Source organism: Schistocerca nitens, chromosome 8 (assembly GCF_023898315.1).
Source record: "Schistocerca nitens isolate TAMUIC-IGC-003100 chromosome 8, iqSchNite1.1, whole genome shotgun sequence".
NCBI classification, from domain to species: Eukaryota; Metazoa; Arthropoda; class Insecta; order Orthoptera; family Acrididae; genus Schistocerca; species Schistocerca nitens.
This window is the reverse complement of record NC_064621.1, coordinates 86,080,982-86,104,260: the sequence shown is the minus strand read 5'-3', so window position 1 is coordinate 86,104,260 and position 23,279 is coordinate 86,080,982. Positions and strand designations below refer to the sequence as shown.

The following is a 23,279-nucleotide window of genomic DNA, read 5'->3' as shown; positions in this document are numbered from 1 at the left end:
TTGCTAAACCACAGTATGAACTCGGATCTCTCTATTTTAACTACGTCGCGAGGTATATGAATCAAGAAATAGAATGTTGATTGACTCGTCTAGGAATGTTCGCTCTCGAAATTTTAACAGCAAACCACACACTCATGCTCAAAGTGTATATCAAGCCACTTGAGCTGGATGAGCATCTCCGTGGCGCTTTCTCTCTTACTAGCTGAACCGGTGGCACAAGAGGCAAGGCTTAAAAAAAATCTTTCTTAGTTCTCTAACAACCCTACCTGATCAGAGACCCGCACAGACTTGTTTATTAAACGAGAGTTTTGGACGTCATCTCTCTCATGTTTGTGTTTTTTCTAGAAATTCTTCCAATAAACCTTTGTTTAGCATCTGCTTTTCCTCCTCCTCACTTATTTTCTCCCCTTTCCAGCAGCCATTTTCAGATTCCTGTTCCTTATCATTGAACCCCCTCCGTCTATCAAACATTGTCTCTCGAAAATACCCACTGATACGTTCAACATACCTCATCCTCGAAATAAAGAGAAAGGCTCTTCTCCTTCTTCCCAGCAAAACATGAACCACTGCCATCGCCAACAACGGTAAAGTCAGTCTACGACCTGCTTGTACGTACTGTTCAACGAAATATGGTTCTCATCTTTTGAAGGTATGAAGACATCTTTCTCATTCTGTAATGGATTCGCGTACTGAACAACTGCGAGATACCTTTCGAGAGCACAATTCAACATCATTGTGCGTATTAATTAGTACAAAAGTTGCACATTGTAGGTAAATAATCATTAAATAATGAGATTATCGTCGTATGAAGTATGAATAGGACTGCAATATCGTATGAGGGACAGTAATGAACAGACGGGTCAATCAAGTCGTGATTGATTGGGTGAAGAGAGGAGGGAGGATGGGAGGAGAGGAAGATGCGACGCTCGAACGTCTTCTTCATCCATTCCATGCATGAAGATTTCATCTACATTCAGTACAATGACATGTTCGAGCATACTCAGGATATATTTAAATAAGTATAGCGATAAGCCCGTTTCACAGCAAACGACGCCATTTTCTCCATTTAATTTGAAAACCTTCTCATGCAGGTCGTTCTCTTCGCTTTTCAACCGTTACGGGTGGACGTGCGTGCGTGTGTGTGTGTGTGAGCGTGTAGTGAGGGGATGTGAAGGTATTGTTTGTTCTTATCATTATTTCCCTTTATATTAATTATGTCATACATTAATTTGTTACAGTCAATCCACTGCAATATTATACCGGATAAATAACCAATATGAAACAAAATATTTGTCTAGAAACAAATTTATTCGTGCCTACCAGTGAAATATCATCAGGCGTACATCTGCTTAAATTTTCTACTCACTGTTGGAAGAAAAGTGAGTTTTGCTTTGCATCCTTGTAGGGCTTTGAAAATAAAGGCTCGAAAGTAACGTTTCTATCATCAGATTAATGTCGTCAACATCTCCAGATTCCAGTGTCTTGATACAACGATGCACACGTGTTCATACACGTGCTCAAACAGTGCTCGACCCAGATGAGATTTAAATCGAGACAAATGGAGCAAGACAGAAGTATAGAAACCACAATAGCAGAGTTTCGGAAAAATGTTGAAATATATTACTGGCTTCTTCGGAACAAAACGCTCCTTCGTTTTCTCTCACGTTACCAGCAACAGGCGAACCGATTTGCTAATTGCAGCAATATTTTTAATGCAGTTCACAAGAAACTAGGTTTTCGGGTTTCACTGATATATTAAGGAGAGACTAATTTCTCGTTATTAGTAACAATGAATGAAATATTAAATTATGTACGGTTTCTCTTATTGCGCGGCATGAAGAATTTTTGGAACGCATACTACAGTATTCAAACTGTCTTGCGAGTATTTGTATCAGACTAAGCGTACAGATACACAAGTTTTTGGTGTATTAATTATGTTGTTGTCGTGATTAAATAGGATTTTAGTGGATAAGTAGCGGTAAAAATCATAGCTTCCGAGTAAAGACACAGACGCACACAGATTACAATATTTTACAAAAATCATACATAAAAATATTTACGGGGAAGATACACAACATTTTTGATAAGTACGAAGGTATATGTGGGTAAAACAGGTACAGCCGCTAGCAAATATCGAAACCCGCATAGGAAGTGTAGTGGACTGTTAAGGCAGCCAGTCCACAGTGAAGTAGCCGAAAGGGCATGCGTCAACTCACGCCGTCTGGCGTTAAGTCTGGAACAGGATTCGTAATGAATGTGATAAAGAAAAGAACGTAGCTACTAGAACACTTAACTTTTATATTGTCCTTTGGTATACAGCATTCTGGATGATACAAGTGAGACTCTATCTTGAGGTACATGCAACGTTACAAATGGTTAATGGCGCCTTGCTAGGTCGTAGCCATTAACTTAGCTGAAGGCTATTCTAACTGTCTCTCGGCAAATGAGAGAAAGGCTTCGTCAGTGTAGTCGCTAGCAACGTCGTCGTACAACTGGGCGAGTGCTCGTACGTCTCTCGAGACCTGCCTTGTGGTGGCGCTCGATCTGCGATCCTGACAGTGGCGACACGCGGGTCCGACATGTACTAATGGACCGCGGCCGATTTAAGCTACCACCTAGCAAGTGTGGTGTCTGGCGGTGACACCACAGGAAGTAATATTAATATGGCTTTGTGCTATTGCAGTGCAAGGGAGCGTGTTGTACGCAGGTAGTTTACCCAGGAACACACGATTTTTTCCGGGGCGCTGTTTCAATCTATTGGCCGATTTTAGAATAAAATGAAGGAAAGCGCACAAGAGACACTATTGACAAGATTTCCTCGATTGCAACTATTTTAAGACTGAGTAGAATATTTGTCCCAGTTACATATCATGATGTACCCGAGAACCATTTTCACATGTGGAAGGGCTTTATTTTTTCCGAGTAATTTCCGTAATTTCAGAAAAAGACTGCAGCGCACATAAAGTGAATGCCGTCATTTCGAAACGGGATGAGCAATATATTGCAGTTCTATTACAGAGTGGCTAGAGACGAAACTGTTCTGAGATAGACCGTTCTCCTATAGTAAAATGTGAAGCGATCCTTCTTGGACTTACTAGATGAGGTTCGTATAGTTATCTCTAGTTGAGACGAAACTAGGTTTAATATTTTGGAAACCTTCTACGAACGACTGAATAACTTGACATGACACACTGACCGAAAAAAAGGCGCAACACCAGAAATCGAATGTAGAGTAACGAAATTTTGGAAATATATTTGTGTAGATAACATATTTAAGTGATTAACATTGCAAGATCCTAAGCTAATGTAGGCGCGAGATAAGCTGCTGCAAATGTGAAATGCTGGTACATTAACAACCGGTGTAAACAGCCAGAATGCTGAATGCAAGCATGCAAACGTGCATGCATTGTGCTGTACAGGTGCCGTATGTCACTTTGATGGTTGGAGTTCAAGGCTCGTTAGACTTAGTCGGTCGACACAGGAACGGTTAATGCTGGTTGTGGATGAAGTTGGATTTGTCGTCCGATGATGTTCCTCATATGATCGATTGGAGATAGGTCTGGTGATCGAGCAGGCCAAGGCAAAATTTCGACACTCTGTATAGTGTGTCGGGTTACAACAGCAGTACATGGGCGTGAGTTATCCCGTTGGAAAGCACCCCCTGAAATACTGGTCAGAAAAGGCAGCACAACAGGTAGAGTCGCCAGACTGAGGTACAAATTTGCAGTCAAGGTTCCTGGGGGAGCCACAGGAGAGCTCCTGCTGTCATAATAATTGGCATCCCAGATCATAACTCCAGGTGTAGGTCCAGTATGTCTAGCACGCAGACAGGTTGGTTACAGGCCCTCAACTGGTCTCCTTCTAACCAACAGGCGGCCACCACTGGCACTTGAGATAGAACCAGCTTTCATCAGAAAACACAACAGACCTCCACCACGCCATCCAATGAGATCTCGCTTGACACCACTGAAGTTGCAAATAACGTTCGTTTGGGGTCAGTGGAGAGCACCATACAGGGCATCTGACTCAGAGCTGCTCTCGATGTGATCGATTTGTAAGAGTTGGTCGTGTCACTGTGGTGTCAACTGCTGGTCATATTTCTGCTCAGATGCAGTATGATGCGCCAGAGCCGTACGCCGAACACGATCGTCTTCCCTCTCACCGAGCGAGGTGGCGCAATGGTTAGCACACTGGACTCGCATTCGGGAGGACGACGGTTCAATCCCGCATCCGGTCAACCTGATTTAGGTTTCCCGTGACTTCCAGGTAAATGTCGGGATGGTTCCTTTCAAAGGGCACGCCCGATTTCCTTCCCCGTCCTTCCCCAATCCGATGAGACCGATGACCTCACTGTTTGGTCTCCTCGCCCAAACAACCCAACCCCTTCTTCCCTCTCGGTAGTTCCACGTGGTCATCCGGAACTCGATCTTTTTGCCATCTTACGTTCTCTTGGCCACCACTGCCAGCAATCACCTGCAGTGGCTATATTCCTGCCAAGTCTTTATGCAGAAGGAACATCCAACTTCCTGTAGCCCTAATACAAGACCGCGTTAAACTGAGGTCTTGATAATAGTTTCTTTGCCGCCTTAAAGGCATTCTTGGCTAACATCAACTCATCATGTAAAATCTCTAACGTAGTTAACGCTCACGACATTTACAGCGTGTATTTAAAGCAAAGTCTTATGCGAATGGCGCGAAATTTGCGCAGACGTCATCTTTCAGATACAGAAACCTCCCTACAAGCTTTCGTTTATGTTGCACAACCGCTCCTTGATGTTGCGATTTCTTACCTTCAGTGTAATTGAGAGGATTCCAGTATTAGTCTGTTTTCACACTTCCACAAAGTGTTCTTTGTGTGAGTCTGCGAAGTGGAACAGCTACGTAAATAAGGACAGTTTTCATTTTTTTAAGTGTATTGATGGCTGTGGTACTGCGCTCTATTGACCTACCTTATGTTGAAGAACTGTGCAGTCACCACAGATTTGAAAATCTGTATTTTCGAACTTATTAAATGATTTGCATTTGTAGAACGGTGTTTTAATTTCATCTTTTATTGTGGTCTCCATGATGTGTTGTTGTACGATTTTGACTTTTTAACTGTGTCACTTCAAATTTTCTTCCTGGACCAGTGACTCACAATCGGACGTAATGTGATCAGTCGTCTTAGAAATACCCTTGCATCTTGTGCAATTGTCACGTTGGAGGCGAATCCACAGGATAAACTATCGACGGTTTTTTGAAGACAGTACCACATACTGAAACGGCAAAGTGGAACCCTGAGTTACTGCGTATAGATCGCCTTTGATTTAACGATTGTTCAGGTGATATTGGTGTAACATATGGTAGACAACAACCTTACAATGGATCTGAAACCCATTCTTCCACACTACTCGCACTTTCGATTCGACAGACTTCAGAATGAGCGGTCAGCTGTCGCACGGTGTTGTTTCCTTGAGTGTGTCTTAAAACAGTCAGCAGTAGTTTTGAAATGTGAGCCTTATATCTGAAAGAGCTGCGTATCTTCTTTAAATGAAGGGTTTGAATGTCAAGAGATCGAGCGAGCGATGTGGCGTTACACTGGATTCTCTTTGAGGTGGCTCAAATGGCTCTGAGCACTATGGGACTTAACATCTGAGGTCATCAGTCCCATAGAACTTAGAACTACTAAAACCTAACTAACCTAAGGACATCACACACATCCATGCCCGGGGCAGGATTCGAACCTGCGACCGTAGCGGTCGCGCGGTTCCAGAATTCACGGCCGGCCTTTTAGGTGGACACCGATTCAGAATCACTCCGGACATCCTACATCGCCCGAGGAAAATGTCGGGACAGAATGAAGTGAAAATCAAAGTCTTTTTCTGTGCCTCCTGTTTGAAGTTTAATTCATTTACATTTCTCCTTGCTTTCCTTCACGGTGAATAACATCAGGGATAGGTTACAACTCTGTCTCACCCACTTCACACCTACTGTGTCCTTTTTAGATCCGTTGACTCTTAAAACTGTAGTCTGCTTTCTGTACAAGTTGTGTCAAACTTCCACTCCTTGTATTTTATCCCTGTTAGCTTCAGAATTTCAAAGAATCTAACCCAGTCAACATTGTCAAACGCTTTCTCCAAATCTACAAATGCCATAAAGGTAGTTTATCTTCCATTAAGCTATCTTTTAAAATAAGTCATAGTGTGAGCGTTGACTGGAAGTCAAACTCAACTTCCCTGAGGTGAGACTCTAACAATTTTTTTCCCTTCTTCTATGTTGCTGGTACATACAGCGTGTAACCGGTATAACTGCAGATCGTTTTATATGAGATACCTAAATATGTATACACATCATTGTGTAGGTTTTTTTTTTCTCTCTGCGTCGAGCAGTCTTCCCACAAACACGCCACAAACTTAATGGCCTCATGTTTTCTGCACTGTCGAAACCACACCACTAAGTGGACTACACCTGCCAGTATAGACTAATCGCTTTGTGTTCACGTGCACACACTTCAACACTTGACCTACTGCCCAGGGGAACATAAGCATTAATGGCTTATCTTGCCACACGTACTTGGAGGTACTAACAAACCAAAAAAAATACAATTTGTAACAGCTATAATTATTACACTGCATATGATGTAAAGACTGATGTAATGTTGTTCAGTACATCGTCCTTAGTCACCAACAGATATATCTATACTTATACCCAATACACACTCTATAGTAATTGGTGATGTCACGATGGTGTGTAATGGTCTCCACTGGAAAGTAAACGCTTTTCTGCTAACAAAGGTGTATCAAGTCAGAAGCAGTCCTGGACAAGGGCAGCATGCCGAGTAACATCCGGAGATGAAGACTGCCTGTCCATACTCTGCACTGTTTACAGTTGAAAATACTAATCCAGTAGACGAACCCTGTGTGTTCAAAGCTTGTCTTGTAGCATAGCATCAGCACTTGTTGCAGTGGAATAAAGATGTATATTCTCTAGAGATTAACCGAGTGTCGTATCGAAGTGGTGACAAACTGGACTCGCACTCTGGAGGGCAGCCATTCAAATCTCTATCCGGCCATAAAGTGTTGGGTCTTACATAATTTCTGTAAATAGTTAAAGGCAAGTGCAAGGATTGTTTCTTCGAAAAGCGCTCGGTCAGTTCCTTTCCTTATCTTTCTCCCGTTCAACTATGTGCTGCATCAGTAATAACAAGTGTGCCATGGGACGCTGAACCACAATCTTTCTTCTACAAACTTGTGCAGTCACAAATCCACACGGACACACGAGCAGAACTTTGCATCCACCTAAGGTATAGGCCCCTACTGGCAGGCAGGGGGTCGTACAAAGACACCCCTTTGAGTTTTGAGGGAAAACTGCCTACTGCTGTTCCACAAATAGAAACTTCTATTCTGTCAAGTTCATCAGTAAAGAGAATGGACTGCGTCTCCATTCCGGCGTTTTTCCTTAACCGTTTTAGAAACCACGGAAAACCAAAATAATCATGTCGGACGGTGGTTTGAGATTATGTTCTCCAGCGTACGAATTGAGTCTCTCATTCCTGTGTCGTCTTGATCGGTCAATTTTATCGAATACGTAACAGGCTATGTAGCAGTCTCCGGTGCTCTTTTTAGGCCTTGGCCGTAGTTAACTGAACTTTCCAGATAACGAAATAGTGGTATGACATTTTTGCTACAGCCTATGAACGGTTGAAGACATTAATACGAAAGCCGAAAATTTAAATTTCGCGGTTAAGAAATCGTACAAAGATGCCGTCGATTGATCATCGAACAGACTCCAGGATGGACGACATAGTAATACGCATCCCTCGCGTAGAGAAACAACTGACAGAGTTGACAACAAATAACTCACCACGTCCGAATGGAATCCCAATTCGGTTTTACAAATAATACACATAATGCCACTCCAAAACAGCAGGGAACCTCCAACTTGCTGCACTCGCTGGACAGTGTGTCTAAGGTGTTCAGCCTGACCGGGTTGCCTCCAAAGGTGTCTCCGACAATTGTCTGGTTGAAGGCATATGTGACACTCATCGCTAAAGAGAACGTGGTGGCAATCCAGAGCGGTCCATTCGGCATGTTGTTGGGCCCATCTGTACTGCGCTAATGGTGTCGTGGTTGCAAAGATGGACCTATTGCGCACAGTTTGAGTCCTAACACGAAGTTCTGTGGCTGCACGAAAAGCACTGTTCAACATTGTGGCGTTACTGTTAGGGCTCCTCCGATTCATAATCCGTAGGCAGCGGTCATCCACTGCCGCAGTAGCCCTTGGGCGGCCTGAGCGAGGTATGTCATCGACAGTTTCTGTCTGTCTATATCTTCTCCGTATCCGAACAACATCGCTTTGCTTCAGTCCGAGACTTCTGTACACTTCCCTTGTTGAGAGCCCTTCCTGGCACAAAGTAACAACGTGGACGCGATCGAACCGTGGTATTGACCGTAGGCATGGTTGAACTACAAAGTCCGCAGCTCGTGGTCGTGCGGTAGTGTTCTCGCTTCCCACGCCCGGGTTCGATTCCCAGCGGGGTCAGGGATTTTCTCTGCCTCGTGATGACTGGGTGTTGTGTGCTGCCCTTAGGTTAGTTAGGTTTAAGTAGTTCTAAGTTCTAGGGGACTGATGACCATAGATGTTAAGTCCCACAGTGCTCAGAGCCATTTGAACCATTTTTGAACTACAGACAACACGAGCCGTGTATCACCTTCCAGGTGGAATGACTGGAACTGATCGGCTGTCGGACACCCTCCGTCTAATAGGCGCTGCTCATGCATGGTTGTTTACATCTTTGCGAGGGTTTAGTGACATCTCTGAACAGTCAAAGGATCTGTGTCTATGATACAAAATCCACATTCAACATCTATCTTCACGAGTACTGGGAATCGGGGTAATGCAAAACTTTTTTTATGTGTGTATATAATAATGATTACGCACTAAATACTTTATGTTAAAATTTAATGTAAACCTAATGAAAAAAATTTTAAACCCATACCACCTACCGCCTATCATGAAAGCAGGAACGCTCACTAAAGGTCGGTAGGGATCAGGTTGACTACCATCGACATAAAGCGAGTTTTACAATCGATTACAGTGATGTATGGTTTATGAGGAGCTGCTCCACAATTGTACCCCACGCTTTTTAACTCCATGTGCATAGTCATTATACTAGATGGAGTGCTGGTAACATTTTGGAACTCACGAGTTATTCCTTCCGCTCCTTCCATACCATTTTTTTTATCACGACGCTTTGCAATGCTGGAAGGCCATTGTCGGTGACTACCTGAGGCCTGCGAAGTTTAGGTTTGGGTGTGGTAGTTCTTTCGCTTTTTCACTTCACAGTCACGTCACAAAAAGTCGAATTGGACCGCTATAGAAGAGCTGAAACGTCCCTGATGGATGTGTTACTCAGGTGTCACCCAATGACTAGCCCACTGTGGCAGTCACTTAACTTGTCCCACCTTGGCGTTCGTGGTTCTCTACTCAAAACACACTACTCGCTGCCCCCTTTCGTACTGGCTGACTAGCCTCTCGTGTCATCTACTGGTCAGTTTCGCATCACACAGGGCTGTCTGGATACGGCGCACATACTCTCAGGCCACCTACAAGTTATTCATTTACCCTTCCCACTACACTGTATTCGCACGCCCAATACGTAAAATTTCTTTTCTTTTCCGTATTACCAGGGATATTGGCAAAGTACACTCCTGGAAATTGAAATAAGAACACCGTGAATTCATTGTCCCAGGAAGGGGAAACTTTATTGACACATTCCTGGGGTCAGATACATCACATGATCACACTGACAGAACCACAGGCACATAGACACAGGCAACAGAGCATGCACAATGTCGGCACTAGTACAGTGTATATCCACCTTTCGCAGCAATGCAGGCTGCTATTCTCCCATGGAGACGATCGTAGAGATGCTGGATGTAGTCCTGTGGAACGGCTTGCCATGCCATTTCCACCTGGCGCCTCAGTTGGACCAGCGTTCGTCCTGGACGTGCAGACCGCGTGAGACGACGCTTCATCCAGTCCCAAACATGCTCAATGGGGGACAGATCCGGAGATCTTGCTGGCCAGGGTAGTTGACTTACACCTTCTAGAGCACGTTGGGTGGCACGGGATACATGCGGACGTGCATTGTCCTGTTGGAACAGCAAGTTCCCTTGCCGGTCTAGGAATGGTAGAACGATGGGTTCGATGACGGTTTGGATGTACCGTGCACTATTCAGTGTCCCCTCGACGATCACCAGTGGTGTACGGCCAGTGTAGGAGATCGCTCCCCACACCATGATGCCGGGTGTTGGCCCTGTGTGCCTCGGTCGCATGCAGTCCTGATTGTGGCGCTCACCTGCACGACGCCAAACACGCATACGACCATCATTGGCACCAAGGCAGAAGCGACTCTCATCGCTGAAGACGACACGTCTCCATTCGTCCCTCCATTCACGCCTGTCGCGACACCACTGGAGGCGGGCTGCACGATGTTGGGGCGTGAGCGGAAGACGGCCTAACGGTGTGCGGGACCGTAGCCCAGCTTCATGGAGACGGTTGCGAATGGTCCTCGCCGATACCCCAGGAGCAACAGTGTCCCTAATTTGCTGGGAAGTGGCGGTGCGGTCCCCTACGGCACTGCGTAGGATCCTACGGTCTTGGCGTGCATCCGTGCGTCGCTGCGGTCCGGTCCCAGGTCGACGGGCACGTGCACCTTCCGCCGACCACTGGCGACAACATCGATGTACTGTGGAGACCTCACGCCCCACGTGTTGAGCAATTCGGCGGTACGTCCACCCGGCCTCCCGCATGCCCACTATACGCCCTCGCTCAAAGTCCGTCAACTGCACATACGGTTCACGTCCACGCTGTCGCGGCATGCTACCAGTGTTAAAGACTGCGATGGAGCTCCGTATTCCACGGCAAACTGGCTGACACTGACGGCGGCGGTGCACAAATGCTGCGCAGCTAGCGCCATTCGACGGCCAACACCGCGGTTCCTGGTGTGTCCGCTGTGCCGTGCGTGTGATCATTGCTTGTACAGCCCTCTCGCAGTGTCCGGAGCAAGTATGGTGGGTCTGACACACCGGTGTCAATGTGTTCTTTTTTCCATTTCCAGGAGTGTAAGTTCCGATAGGTCGCGAAATGGAAACGGCAAGTGAAAATCCGACGAAGTTTTGTACAGATGTTTTGCGCTGTGTCTCCAGTACGCCTGTCGATCGCGTCACGTCGTTCTTCTCAGTTCTGAACAAACAGACAACACGTAAAGATCCCTAGAACAATTGTGTCGCCCGCCAAGTATGGGTGCCTGCTCCGAGGTTTCGCCTGATTTTATGCTATCCCACACAATTCCTTCTTCATGGCAGTTCTCAGCCGCGCGCTGCAGGGCACCCACCATATCCTGCTCACATGAACCGCTGGTTATGTAGACAGCATTTTGGCACAGACAACGAACTGCAGATCAGCGTAAATAAGTGGCGGAAAGCACAGGCGGCTGCCTTCTATAACGACGGTATTGGAAAGGTAGTACAACGCTACGAGAAACGCCTACGTCGGAGCGGCGACTATGTAGAGAAGTAGCTGGAAAGTGTAGCAAACTGTTGAAATACTTGTACTGTCACAGGTGACTGTCGGAGAAATTGAGGCTCACACGGAGACCTAACGATAGTCGCTGTTACAGTTCACGATTCGCAGGCAGAATAGAGAAGGGAGAAATTTCAGTGGCACTCGATGTCTCCTGGGCCTCGCAGCGCAGGGAGGCACGCCGAATACCCATGTAGATATTATTGTTGTACCGGTGAATTTTCTACAGTTTACAGAAACTCATCCGAATAAAATCGACGCATGCTTCGCATTTGTCGGCTAAGCCTTATCGCTACAGGTGCCTCGAGCGGCGGGTGCGTGGTGCGTGCGCCGAGCTGCACGCATTGTTCCCTCCCCTCCCGCCGGCCGCGCCGCCACTTCCGCACGAAAGCACACGCACAGTGGATCGCTCTGACGCACAGCAAACGCATCACGCCGCAGCACGCACTGCGTCCCTATAAATCAGCAGACCCCCGCGTATACCACAAATTTTACTCGTAGCTGCAGCAGCGAGCGCTCTCAGAGGTAAAACTCTTTCGTGACGCACACGCATAAGATCTCGTGTGGTGCCAAGAGCGAGCAGGTCCACGAAGTAACGCCGAGTGCTTCGCTTTACCGCACATACAGCGAAACCACTTTTCTATCGAAAAAGTTTTCCGATGTCCCCATCGTTTGTTCGACAATAGTACCTACCGACTTACGCAGTCAGATAAAGGGATTCTTCTAGAGATCAGATCTGAAGAGAAAGCAAAGAAAGTAAGCACATTGCGCTCGTGTCTGGTGGAGATCGGCCACAAGAAAGTTAATGTTTTGGCTTCTGTCGTATATCTTCTGCTGATTATCTCCTTTAAGTTTCTCCTTTAATTAGTAAACCAGTTTAACTTTGGAATGCAGACAAGATATAATAATAGACCTTAAAAAGGAAAATCTTGATATGCAATTCTCATCTAATAATACCCGACAAATCAAAAAAATAATAATGTTTACGTTAATTAATATGCCCAAATGTGATGTATTCTTTATTGTTTGCAACGGGAAGTTATAGCCAGCTGTAGAATAGTTTTCTGCCTATTTGTAAGAGCAACCATCAACATCATCGCCACCACCGCTTTCCACTGGATCGCCATCAGAGTCTTTTCTTTTCTAGGGGAATCAAACAAAGAGTTTCTTTGGCTTCCCTACAATTCGTTCATCTGGCTGCATGCCCCACCTATATGCCCATCATATTCATACATCCTTCAGTCTGTCTTTTCCTTGCTGTACACCTTTGTTTGCTTCTCCCGTCTATCGGTCTCAGCATGCGCTCTGAGCAACAATAAATTTTTAATTGATTTCGCATTCAGAGATCATGTCTCACTGTCATATGTCATTGGCTGTTATACGCATTGATCATAAACTTTTCCATTCAGGCATTATGGAATCTTCGTCAAAGACATGTCCAAATACTTGTACAATTTCCTCTTTGCTGTTGTTTCCCTTGACATCTGCTATCTTGACTGACAAAATACGATATCCACCCAACGCAAAATTCTCTTTTGTTTCCTTCATATTGTTTGCAGTTAATAATTTCACCAAGCTGTTGTTATACTTTATATCCAATGGAAGACGTACGCTGATAGTTTAGTCCAGGACATTCCATAATCTTCCTGTTTGAAACTCTCCCGTTCTCTTTAACAGTTCTAACATTAAATTTTATTTATTCATCCGCACCTCGAGGGAGACAAATTCAATTGCCAGAACACATTAGTACACTTGCATGTAGCCATTGTCAGTCTTGTGAAATAAATTAGATGACAAGATGAATTTTTTTTAAATAACTGAATGAGGCAGATAAAAGTGAACAGTTTGAAGTCACATTCCTGTACTATACAGGAATACTCTTATGTTCGTTGATTAATCACAGAAATCGAAAAGCAAGTCTTGAAAATCGAAGAAATACGTGAAATCAAATGCAGGTGTCGTAGTTCAAACTGGAACGACTTTGGAGATGTCCAATTCCGGCAAGGGGAACCGTAGAAAAAATTTGCGTTTGGGATAATAGTGTTACAGTGAGAATATAATTCGACACATGTACATGTCCAAAGTCAGCTGTTTGGCAACAGAATACCGAAAAGAAATAATCGCATAGAGTATGACTCAACCAGAGTAAAACCAGTCTGGTCATACGCTGCCAGTAGTAAATGTTATAAAACAAAAAAGTAGCACAGCAGACTATTACGCTTACTATGAAAAGAAAGAAACTGTGTCACACACAATTTATGTGCTAGTCCCCTGACAACCTGTTCGTCAATATTAGTTCAGTATAAAATTTTCTTCTCTTTCTTCCACCTCTGAAGCCTTCTGGCGCACAGCTCATTCACAGAGCGCTATACCAATTTTCAGGGGGCTGCAAGGAGCGGAGGAAGCACTCTCAGCACATGGGCTGCCGAGGGCGGTGCGGGGTGAAAGAAACCATGCTTAAGGCGGGCAGTGTTGCTGGCACTACACATGTGCTTGCTAGTTTTACACGGCACGGATGACAGTCACTTTATAACAGCTACGGCACACAACGATTTTGTATCGTTAAGAGGCCAAAGCTGGCAGTGGGCGGACACAAAAACATCAGCAGGCCTACGTCGACAGATTTTTAGAGACTTTTGCCGATCCAGAACTGAGGGCGTTGTGCACAAGTAGTGTTTGTATGTACGTTTTCAATAACTCCTTATCCTCTTTACTGTGCCACTGGAATAGCTAACAGTGCCTGCTAACTGCTCAAGGAAACCGTTTAATGAAATATTTCCTCCCTTGTTTGGCTCTACTGACAAATTTTAATGACATCGCTCCAGAAGTTGATTTACCTTTCTGGTTCACAACTAGAAGCTTGAATGTTTTGATCTCCTCTCAGGTATTTGTTACCTGAACTTTGATTTGACGCAGAAACAAAAAGCCGGTTTTTATATGCCATGAGCAGCTTTTGATGTGTAATATCATGTGATTATGGTCTTTCAGTGTAGCCTGCGTCGATAAAAAGTCCAAAATCTATTTTCATATGGAGTTATTACGTTCAAAATCTCTCAGGTAACAAGACGCTTTTGAAGAGGAACGAACCACATGATTTCATTCGTTCCTTAAGTCTTCTTCCTGATACAAGTTTTCAAAAAAAAGAATAAGAAAGAAAAACGGTACAATGAATGTTTCGTGGAAAAAATATTTGTTGGTCATGCGGCTTTTAGTTAGAGATGTCGTGCAATCGTGGAACGTTTCCATCAATTTTCGTGTACTCCCAACGAACAGGTAGATAAAGTACTATGACATACTAATAAATCTGTCGAAATAGATGAAAGAGCGGGAGCATGTTACCAGAAGCCTTCTACCCGTGTACAGATAGCTTGACGACACACAATGTGAGGTCAGTGTGAGTATAGTGCCAAATGGACCTGGTCCCGCTGCACAAGGCATGGATAGGAACGGGAGAAGACAGTGTGTGTCAACTTGCAAGGCGTTACGACGTTCTGTGGTGGCGTTCTTCATTATAACATAGCCCGGAGACAATATCTGGAGGACTTCGCATGGAAAAGAATCATCGGAAAACTGGGAGGAGGACGAAGTGTGACGTGTAGCCCAGAACTTTGGTACTGCTCACAGCATGGGGATCCTTCCGAACCACAGGCAGTGCTTCCCGAAGCAGAGGAGGTGGTCGACCATGGTCAGCTAGACCAACAGGTGACCGCTTCATTGGGCAACAGGCAAGAAGGAACAACTGCCAAACAGCGAGTGAAGTTGCAACCCCATTTAACAGGACCGCCAGGCATGCAGTCTCGCGCTTGGCAGTACCGCAGGGACTGCAACTGCTAGCATCTTCACCAGACGACCAGCATGGTGTGTTCCGCTGACACCCGCACATCAGAGGCACTGTTTCTCATGGTACCACGAGCAGAGGTTGAGGACCAGCGAGGAGTGGGGCCGAGTCCTTTTCTCGGACGAGAGCTGATCCGGTCTGAGTAGTGATTCTGGAAGTACCATCATATGGTGAGAGGTGGGAGCAAGTAATGCATTCCGGAACACTGTCGAACGTGATAGTTTTCGTGGCCCAGGTGTTACGGTGTATGGAGGCACAAAGTTGCATTGGCGGACTGAAGTCTAAATGTTTGAACACACTGGTCAACGTTATTCTGACACTGTGCTTCTTCGCTATGTGTATCTTTTCAGTGTTGTTATGGATGACAATGCGTAACCACATGCAATAGCACACGTCTGGAGATCTTGGAATGAGAGGACATTGGGTGAATGGACTCGCCTGCCCATTCCCCCAACTTAGATCACACCGGAAGTGTCTGAGATGCGTTGGGACGTCCACAGGCACCAATGGCCATCCAGCAGTTATCAGCTGCACTGGTGGACGAACATAACGCAGTGCCACAAGAGGTCCTATACCAGCCTGTGGCTAGCATGGTAACACGTTGCGGACAGTGCATTGCTGTCTGTGGTAATCACACACCCTATTAGGAATCACGTTCCGCCTTCTGCAATGTTCAGGAACCATCATAAATGGTGGCGACTTCAGCTTACGTATTGTCTCTGAATAAAACTGTCATTTCTGTTCGTCTCATTGCGCGTTTCTTTCAGTTACCTTCTGCACTATATTCTGCTCTATCAGTTCTTTTTATGTACGGTCCAACTTGCATCGACCTATGTTACTTAGCAGTGACATATCATGCGAAAGTTCATTTCGTCCTTAAGATTTGCACACCAATGGACAAAAGAGACTACGAATACAAGCGCAGCTGGCCCTTAAGTTTACAGACTATACTTTGTTGGCCACAATGCCCATAACTACCAATGCAAATTCAAAGTTTAGTCATATGAATCGAAGACATAAAGCTCGCATTTCTGTGCGTTTATAACAGTACACGGGAACTAGATAACGTCGGGGGATATACGTACTATTGTTGAAGACCCTCAAATGGATTTCCATTCTGGCAGTTTTCAGTGGCCTTAGGAAATTATTCGCTGGTTACTGTAGGTAATCTAGATCATTACGTGTCCCACGATGCATCAGTGAACATATTCACACAACAAATGTTACAAGCACTTATCAAATGGACAAAAGATTCATAAGCACCAGTAAAATCTGTTTTATGTAGCTACATGTAGACAATTTAGAGATTGAGTTAGAAAGGGAGAGAGGGTGGGCAGATTCAGGAATCCCGAATTACTGGTATAGCGAATTGGTGACGGTTTTGTGTTGCCTTCCAGCGGCCTATCGTGAAGTGTCTGTGTTATGTGGAAGTGTCTGTGTAGTTTGGGAGACAGTGATGAGAGCTTGTGCAGTTGTAATGTTGTGTTGGTATGAAGGATGCATAGAGAGGGGGCGAAATCCAATGCCAGCACGTACTCAGCTCCAGTCGAGTAGCACAAAGACGGTCGTCAAGCTTAGGGTCTTCACCTGGCAGGCGGAACGGTTAAGCGCCAGTACTTTCATTGAACGATACACTGCAGACAGGGTATTAATGTGGAAGTCTATCGATCGGGAATTTTACTGTACAATCGCTCCACTCATTGCCAGCCAAATATTGGTGATGAAACTTTTTCAGACGACCAGGATTTGAACCGGCTCTGCGCATGCGCCATGGTAGGATAGTGGCTGGCAAATCCAAGACCTGAGTCGGTCTGTGAAGTGTGGTATGATTCCCATCTCAGAGAGTCCAATTTTAATACTGGTCTGAGAAACACCTTTTAGCTGTCAGCAACCCTGAACAGCTCATGCAAGCCGCTTCCTAGTGAAAAATCTGTTCATGAAACATTGCTTAGGGGATGGTTAAGCCATTCGTTGTAGGAGAAGGAGGAGAAAGATACACGACAATATTCATGTGATGTGTGAGAAGGTGGTTCGTTTGTGGGAGGGAACCAAACGGCGTGGTCATCGGTCTCATCGGGTTAGGCAAGGATAAGGAAGGAAGTCGGCCGTTCCCTTTCAAAGGAACCGTCCCGGCGTTTGCCTGAAACGATTTAGGGAAACCACGGAAAAATCTAAATCAGGATGGCTGGACGCGGGTTTGAAGAGTTGCCCTCCCGAACTCGAGTACAGTGTGCTAACCACTGCGCCACTTCGCTCGGTGTCCAGAAGTGACCGACCACTAAGCACCCAGCAAACTTTCTAACTTTTCTACACAAATTAAAAGATGCTCAAGTGTAGTTCCATAAACTAATGTGAAAGCTCAAAGATAACAGTCGGAGTTCTATGTAGCTCCGTCACCTGGTGCCACCTGCAGTGACAGGTAAATTTTGCTAAGGTGCCTCATGTGAAACGTGAGTATTCTCAAAGTACGGACGAGCACCTACCTGCTGAAAGCGCCTTCTGCCTTGGCGTAGAGCGTCCTACGATCTCTGCGGTGCATCAGCACCTCGCCCTGGTGCATGTGGTCGTAGCCGAAGTGGTGGCTGTACTCGTCGAACCCCGGATACCCGTCCCCGTGGTGGTCGTGGTCGTGGTGGTCCGGCGGTGGAGGGGGCGGCGGCTCGGTCGTGGGCTTGCGGAGCGCCTGGCGGAGCTTCTTCTTGTACTCCACGATCTGCTTGCCGTCGCTGGGCAGCTCCCACGCCAGGCCCAGCGTCCACCCAAACTTGAAGAAGGGCACCGGGACAATCGTGGGCACGGTCAGACAGTAGACCAGCTGCAGGGGAGAGGAACGCAACCACTGTACGACATTGTACACCTCATACACGCAGTTTACTTGTCCTGCTCAAACGTCTTACGAGTGGTTTGGAACAGAAGTGAACGGCATCACTATGAGGGCCCCCAGTTCGGTTATTAGTACCAACCATAGTGCTAGGATTCGTACAAGTTCCAGAAGCCAGGAAAAATTGCGGAGCGATTCAAAAGTGATCGACCCAATTGCTCAGACCATAAACATTGCTCAACGTACAAGCTCCGTATTCTTTTAAGTCCACAAATTTTGTGCGACATCGATCCAGCTAGTCTGGTTCCTAATTCAGTAATGCCCATACCGCTCTGCACAAGTGCTTAACCCTTTCCTTATCAGTAACAAACCATTTTAGTATTATTATTTTCGTAATACTACTACAATCTAGTAGATGTCAAATTAACATAAGTACAAGCAGGTTCAGAAACAGTATTTTTTGTGTACGTAGTTTCGCACGGAAACGACTAGTAAAACTAGAATTTTTTCATCTTGTACTATGCAAAACAGTTATTATTACCCATGCAGAGCCCAGTACTACATCTCTGGTACATTTATACGATGGGAGTAGCTCACTGTACTACATAATGCACACTTTTTTGTTGCTCCCTCACAGACATCTGTGCAGGCTGATTTAGCTGTTAAGCTTGTGTAACGTCTAGTTTGTAGCAGCTGATGCGTACTATTTTATTTGCTTTTATCGTTGGGAATATACGTATGTCTTCACACGTCCCCCAACACTAGCGTTAATCACGCCCAAACTCATTTTTTCTTCTCTGTTAATAATTCTGTTCAGTATGCTGACACTGACAATAACCACTTCACGAAAATTCCACGTTATATGGTCCCACCGTTTCAATTTCATTGCCACTTACCAGTGGTTGCACTCTGAAACTACACATGCTTTTTAAAGACGTATCAGTACTTACCATCAACAAAAACTGCAGTCCTCTGAATTGTATAATCACGAATAAGGAATATCTTCCAGTCAGCAGAGCACATGAAAGGCATGAGTCAGACAGGTAGGCAACAAACTGGGAAATTTGAGCTATTCAGTGCCGAATACTCATTGTGGTCGTAAGAGTTCAATAGCTGCCAGTAAAATTCAGGATTCCGCTACCACATCACTTCATATGTTGTTATTGAAGATAATAGAAAACGTGTTGCATTCTGTCGGAGATTCATTCGTTTGTAATGCTAGATGAGAAAGAACTCGGACATTGCTCTTGTTCTGACGTGACATGCCTCCACCTTGATGGATTTCTGAAACAATGGTGCTCAACAATATCGGACGTACCCTCACATCGCGAGAGGTGTGAACACACAATGCACCCAGGAACATTGTCGTTTTCGTGCTCCTAGTGTGAAGAAGTATAATGGTGCATGGACTTACTGACCTCCAGACATTTGAATACTGGACACACACCCGTCGACTGGTGTGTCTCTTCAGGAATGCATTCGGCCCTGAATTCACTTTTATGGACGAGAATCCGCGACAGCATTTAACAATGCAAATAGGGGAGCTCTTGGAAAGAGACTATAGTCGGCAAACGAACTGACTCGCCCGTTCGCTCGACTTAAAACCCGTCCAGCGCGTGTGGGATGTGTTGGGGAGTTGGGGAGAAGTGCTGCAGTTCGTTCTTACGGACGAACGACGGCCAAGCAGTTGTCAACCACGGTGGTGGAGACAAGAACCCCTTCTTAATCCTGTGGCCAGCATGGAAGCTTATACTGCTGTCAGTGATGATCGCTTACCCTATTAAGAATCATGTCCAGTCTTTTATAACGTCCAGAGGATCATAATGACTCGTGCTGGCTTCGGTATAGTAGATGTCTTCCAATAAAAGTGTTATTCCCGTTCTTCTCATTGTGAACGCCTTCAGTTAACTCGCGTACTGTACTGTACTCTACACTGAGGTAACAAAAGTCACGAGACAGCGATATGGACAAATACCGATGGCGGTAGCATCGCATACACAAAGTGTAAAACAATAGCTCTCGTTTGTACTCAGGTGACGCCTGTGGAAAAGTTTTCCCACTTGATTATGGCCGCTCGACAGGAATTAACCGACTTTGAATGCGGAATTGTACTTGGAGCTAGACGCTTGGGGCATTCATTGCAGAAATAGTTAGGGAATTCAGAATACCACAGTGTCAGTAAAGTGCCGAGAACACCACATTTCATGCATTACCTCTCACCTCGGACCACCCAGCGTCCGTCGGCCTTCACTTACCGACCTAGAGAAATAGCGATCGCGTAGAGTTGTCAGTGCTAACAGACAAGCAACACTGCGTGAAATAAGGGCAAAAATCAATGTGGGACGTACGACGAACGTACCCGATAGTACATTGATGCCAAATGTGGTGTTAATAGGCTACGACAGCAGACAACAGACGCGAGTGCCTTTCCTAACACCACGACATCGCCTGCAGCACCTGCCCTGCTGCCCTGGACTCGTGACCGTGACGGTTGGACCCTAGAAGACTGGAAAACCGTGGCCAGGTCAGATGAGTCCCAATTTCAGTTGGTAATAGCTGACGGTATTGTTAGAGTGTGGCACAGACTCCACGAAAACATGGACCCAGGGTGGTTCCTTGATGGTGTGGAGGGTGTTCACATGGAATGGACTGGGTCTTCGGTTATGTTCGGCTACTTGGAGACCATTTGCAGCTACTTACGGTGTTCATGTTCTCAAACAACGCCGGAGTTTTTATAGCGACAGTGCTCCATGTCACCGGCCCACAGTTGTTCACGATTGCTTTGAAAATCATTCTGGACAGTTCAGCCGAATGATACGAGGTGCATTCAAGTTCTAAGGCCTCCGATTTTTTTTTCTCCGGACTGGAAAGAGATAGAAACATGCGCATTGTTTTAAAATGAGGCCGCGTTCATTGTCAATACGTCCCAGAGATGGCAGCACCGTACGGCAGATGGAATTTTACCGCCGCCGGCGAGAATGAGAACTGTTTTAAATACTTAAAATGGCGACGTTTTCCTTACTTGAACAGCGTGCAATCATTCGTTTTCTGAATTTGCGTGGTGTGAAACCAATTGAAATTCATCGACAGTTGAAGGAGACATGTGTTGATGGAGTTATGGATGTGTCGAAAGTGCGTTCGTGGGTGCGACAGTTTAATGAAAGCAGAACATCGTGTGACAACAAACCAAAACAACCTCGGGCTTGCACAAGCCGGTCTGACGACATGATCGAGGAAGTGGAGAGAATTGTTTTGGGGGATCGCCGAATGACTGTTGAACAGATCGCCTCCAGAGTTGGCATTTCTGTGGGTTCTGTGCACACAATCCTGCATGACGACCTGAAAATGCGAAAAGTGTCATCCAGGTGGGTGCCACGAATCCTGACGGACGACCACATGGCTGCCCGTGTGGCATGTTCCCTAGCAATGTTGACGCGCAACGACAGCATCAATGGGACTTTCTTTTCGTCGGTTGTGACAATGGATGAGACGTAGATGCCATTTTTCAATCCAGAAACAAAGCGCCAGTCAGCTCAATGGAAGCACACAGATTCACCGCCACCAAAAAAATTTCGGGTAACCACCAGTGCTGAAAAAATGATGGTGTCCGTGTTCTGGGACAGCGAGGGCGTAATCCTTACCCATTGCGTCCAAAGGGCACTACGGTAACAGGTGCATCCTACGAAAATGTTTTGAAGAACAAATTCCTTCCTGCACTGCAACAAAAACGTCCAGGAAGGGCTGCGCGTGTGCTGTTTCACCAAGACAACGCACCCGCACGTCGAGCTAACGTTACGCAACAGTTTCTTCGTGATAACAGCTTTGAAGTGATTCCTCATGCTCCCTACTCACCTGACCTGGCTCCTAGTGACTTTTGGCTTTTTCCAACAATGAAAGACACTCTCCGTGGCCGCACATTCACCAGCCGTGCTGCTATTGCCTCAGCGATTTTCCAGTGGTCAAAACAGACTCCTAAAGAAGCCTTCGCCGCTGCCATGGAATCATGGCGTCGGCATTGTGAAAAATGTGTACGTCTGCAGGGTGATTACGTCGAGAAGTAACGCCAGTTTCATCGATTTCGGGTGAGTAGTTAATTAGAAAAAAAATCAGAGGCCTTAGAACTTGAATGCACGTCGTATAGCGACCCGGATCGACATAATCGAGATGTCAGTTGGAGCGCAAAATCATGCACCGATGACAGTTTCGAAGTTATGGACGCCTGTAGAGGCAGCATGGCTCAATATTTCTTCAGGGGCCTTCCAACGACTTGTTGAATCATTGCCACGTCGAGATGCTGCACTGCGCCGGACAAAAGGAGGTATGACGTCATATGAGGAGGTGTTCCATTACTCTGATCACCTCGGGGTACTGTAGCAGTTCTTCCTATGTATGGTCCAAGTTTCACGGAGCTACTTTACTTGGCTGTGACACACCATGCGAAAGTTACTGCCGTCTTTAAGTTTTGCACACCATTGTACTAGAGAGACTGGTGATAGAAGCATACTTTTTGGCGACGATGCTCAACACCGCGCCTGAACGGTGCGTATGTTGGACAACTGCGTGCTGTGGGACCTACCTGCAGGGAGCTGCCTTCCGGGTACACGAGGTAGCGGCGACGGCGCGACAGTATCCGGTGGCGAACACCGTCGCTCGCCGACTCCAGGTCTGCCAGTTCTCCGAGGCTAGAGTCGCTACACGCCGCCGCCGCGGCCGCCGCCAGCAGCGCCGCCACAGCCACCACATGCATCTTGCCTGGGCAGATTTCAGACTATAAGTGCATTACTAACAGGAACGTGTGATTGCGACTGGGAAATATTAGGTTCCAATGTCCCATCGACACTGGAGTCACTACGGATGGAGTACAGTTTCGCATTGGACAAGGATTTATTGTGGGTTGAGGATGACACGGCGGCCGATCGGTACCATCGGGTCTTCATGCCGGGAGGACTGTACCTTTTTTTAGACCTTGGAGGAAACCATTTTGAATTCAGGAAAAATGTAGGATCACACGAGACAATGCTAATACCCTATGGGGTCGCACACGCTCAGTATTTA

The 23,279-nt window shown here is 45.9% G+C and overlaps 1 protein-coding gene across 1 annotated transcript in view; it reads right to left on the bottom strand.

The window, feature by feature from the left end:
• Positions 1–22,971, bottom strand: part of LOC126199405 (uncharacterized) — a 46,025-nt gene extending 23,054 nt beyond the window's left edge. Inside the window, exons 1-2 of the mRNA XM_049936324.1 lie at positions 22,801–22,971; positions 18,061–18,218 (exon numbers count right to left, since the gene is read on the bottom strand). Of these exons, the coding sequence (XP_049792281.1) occupies positions 18,061–18,218; positions 22,801–22,971 (329 nt within the window). The remainder of the gene's footprint in view (positions 1–18,060; positions 18,219–22,800) is intronic.
• Between the last annotated feature and the right edge of the window lie 308 nt (positions 22,972–23,279).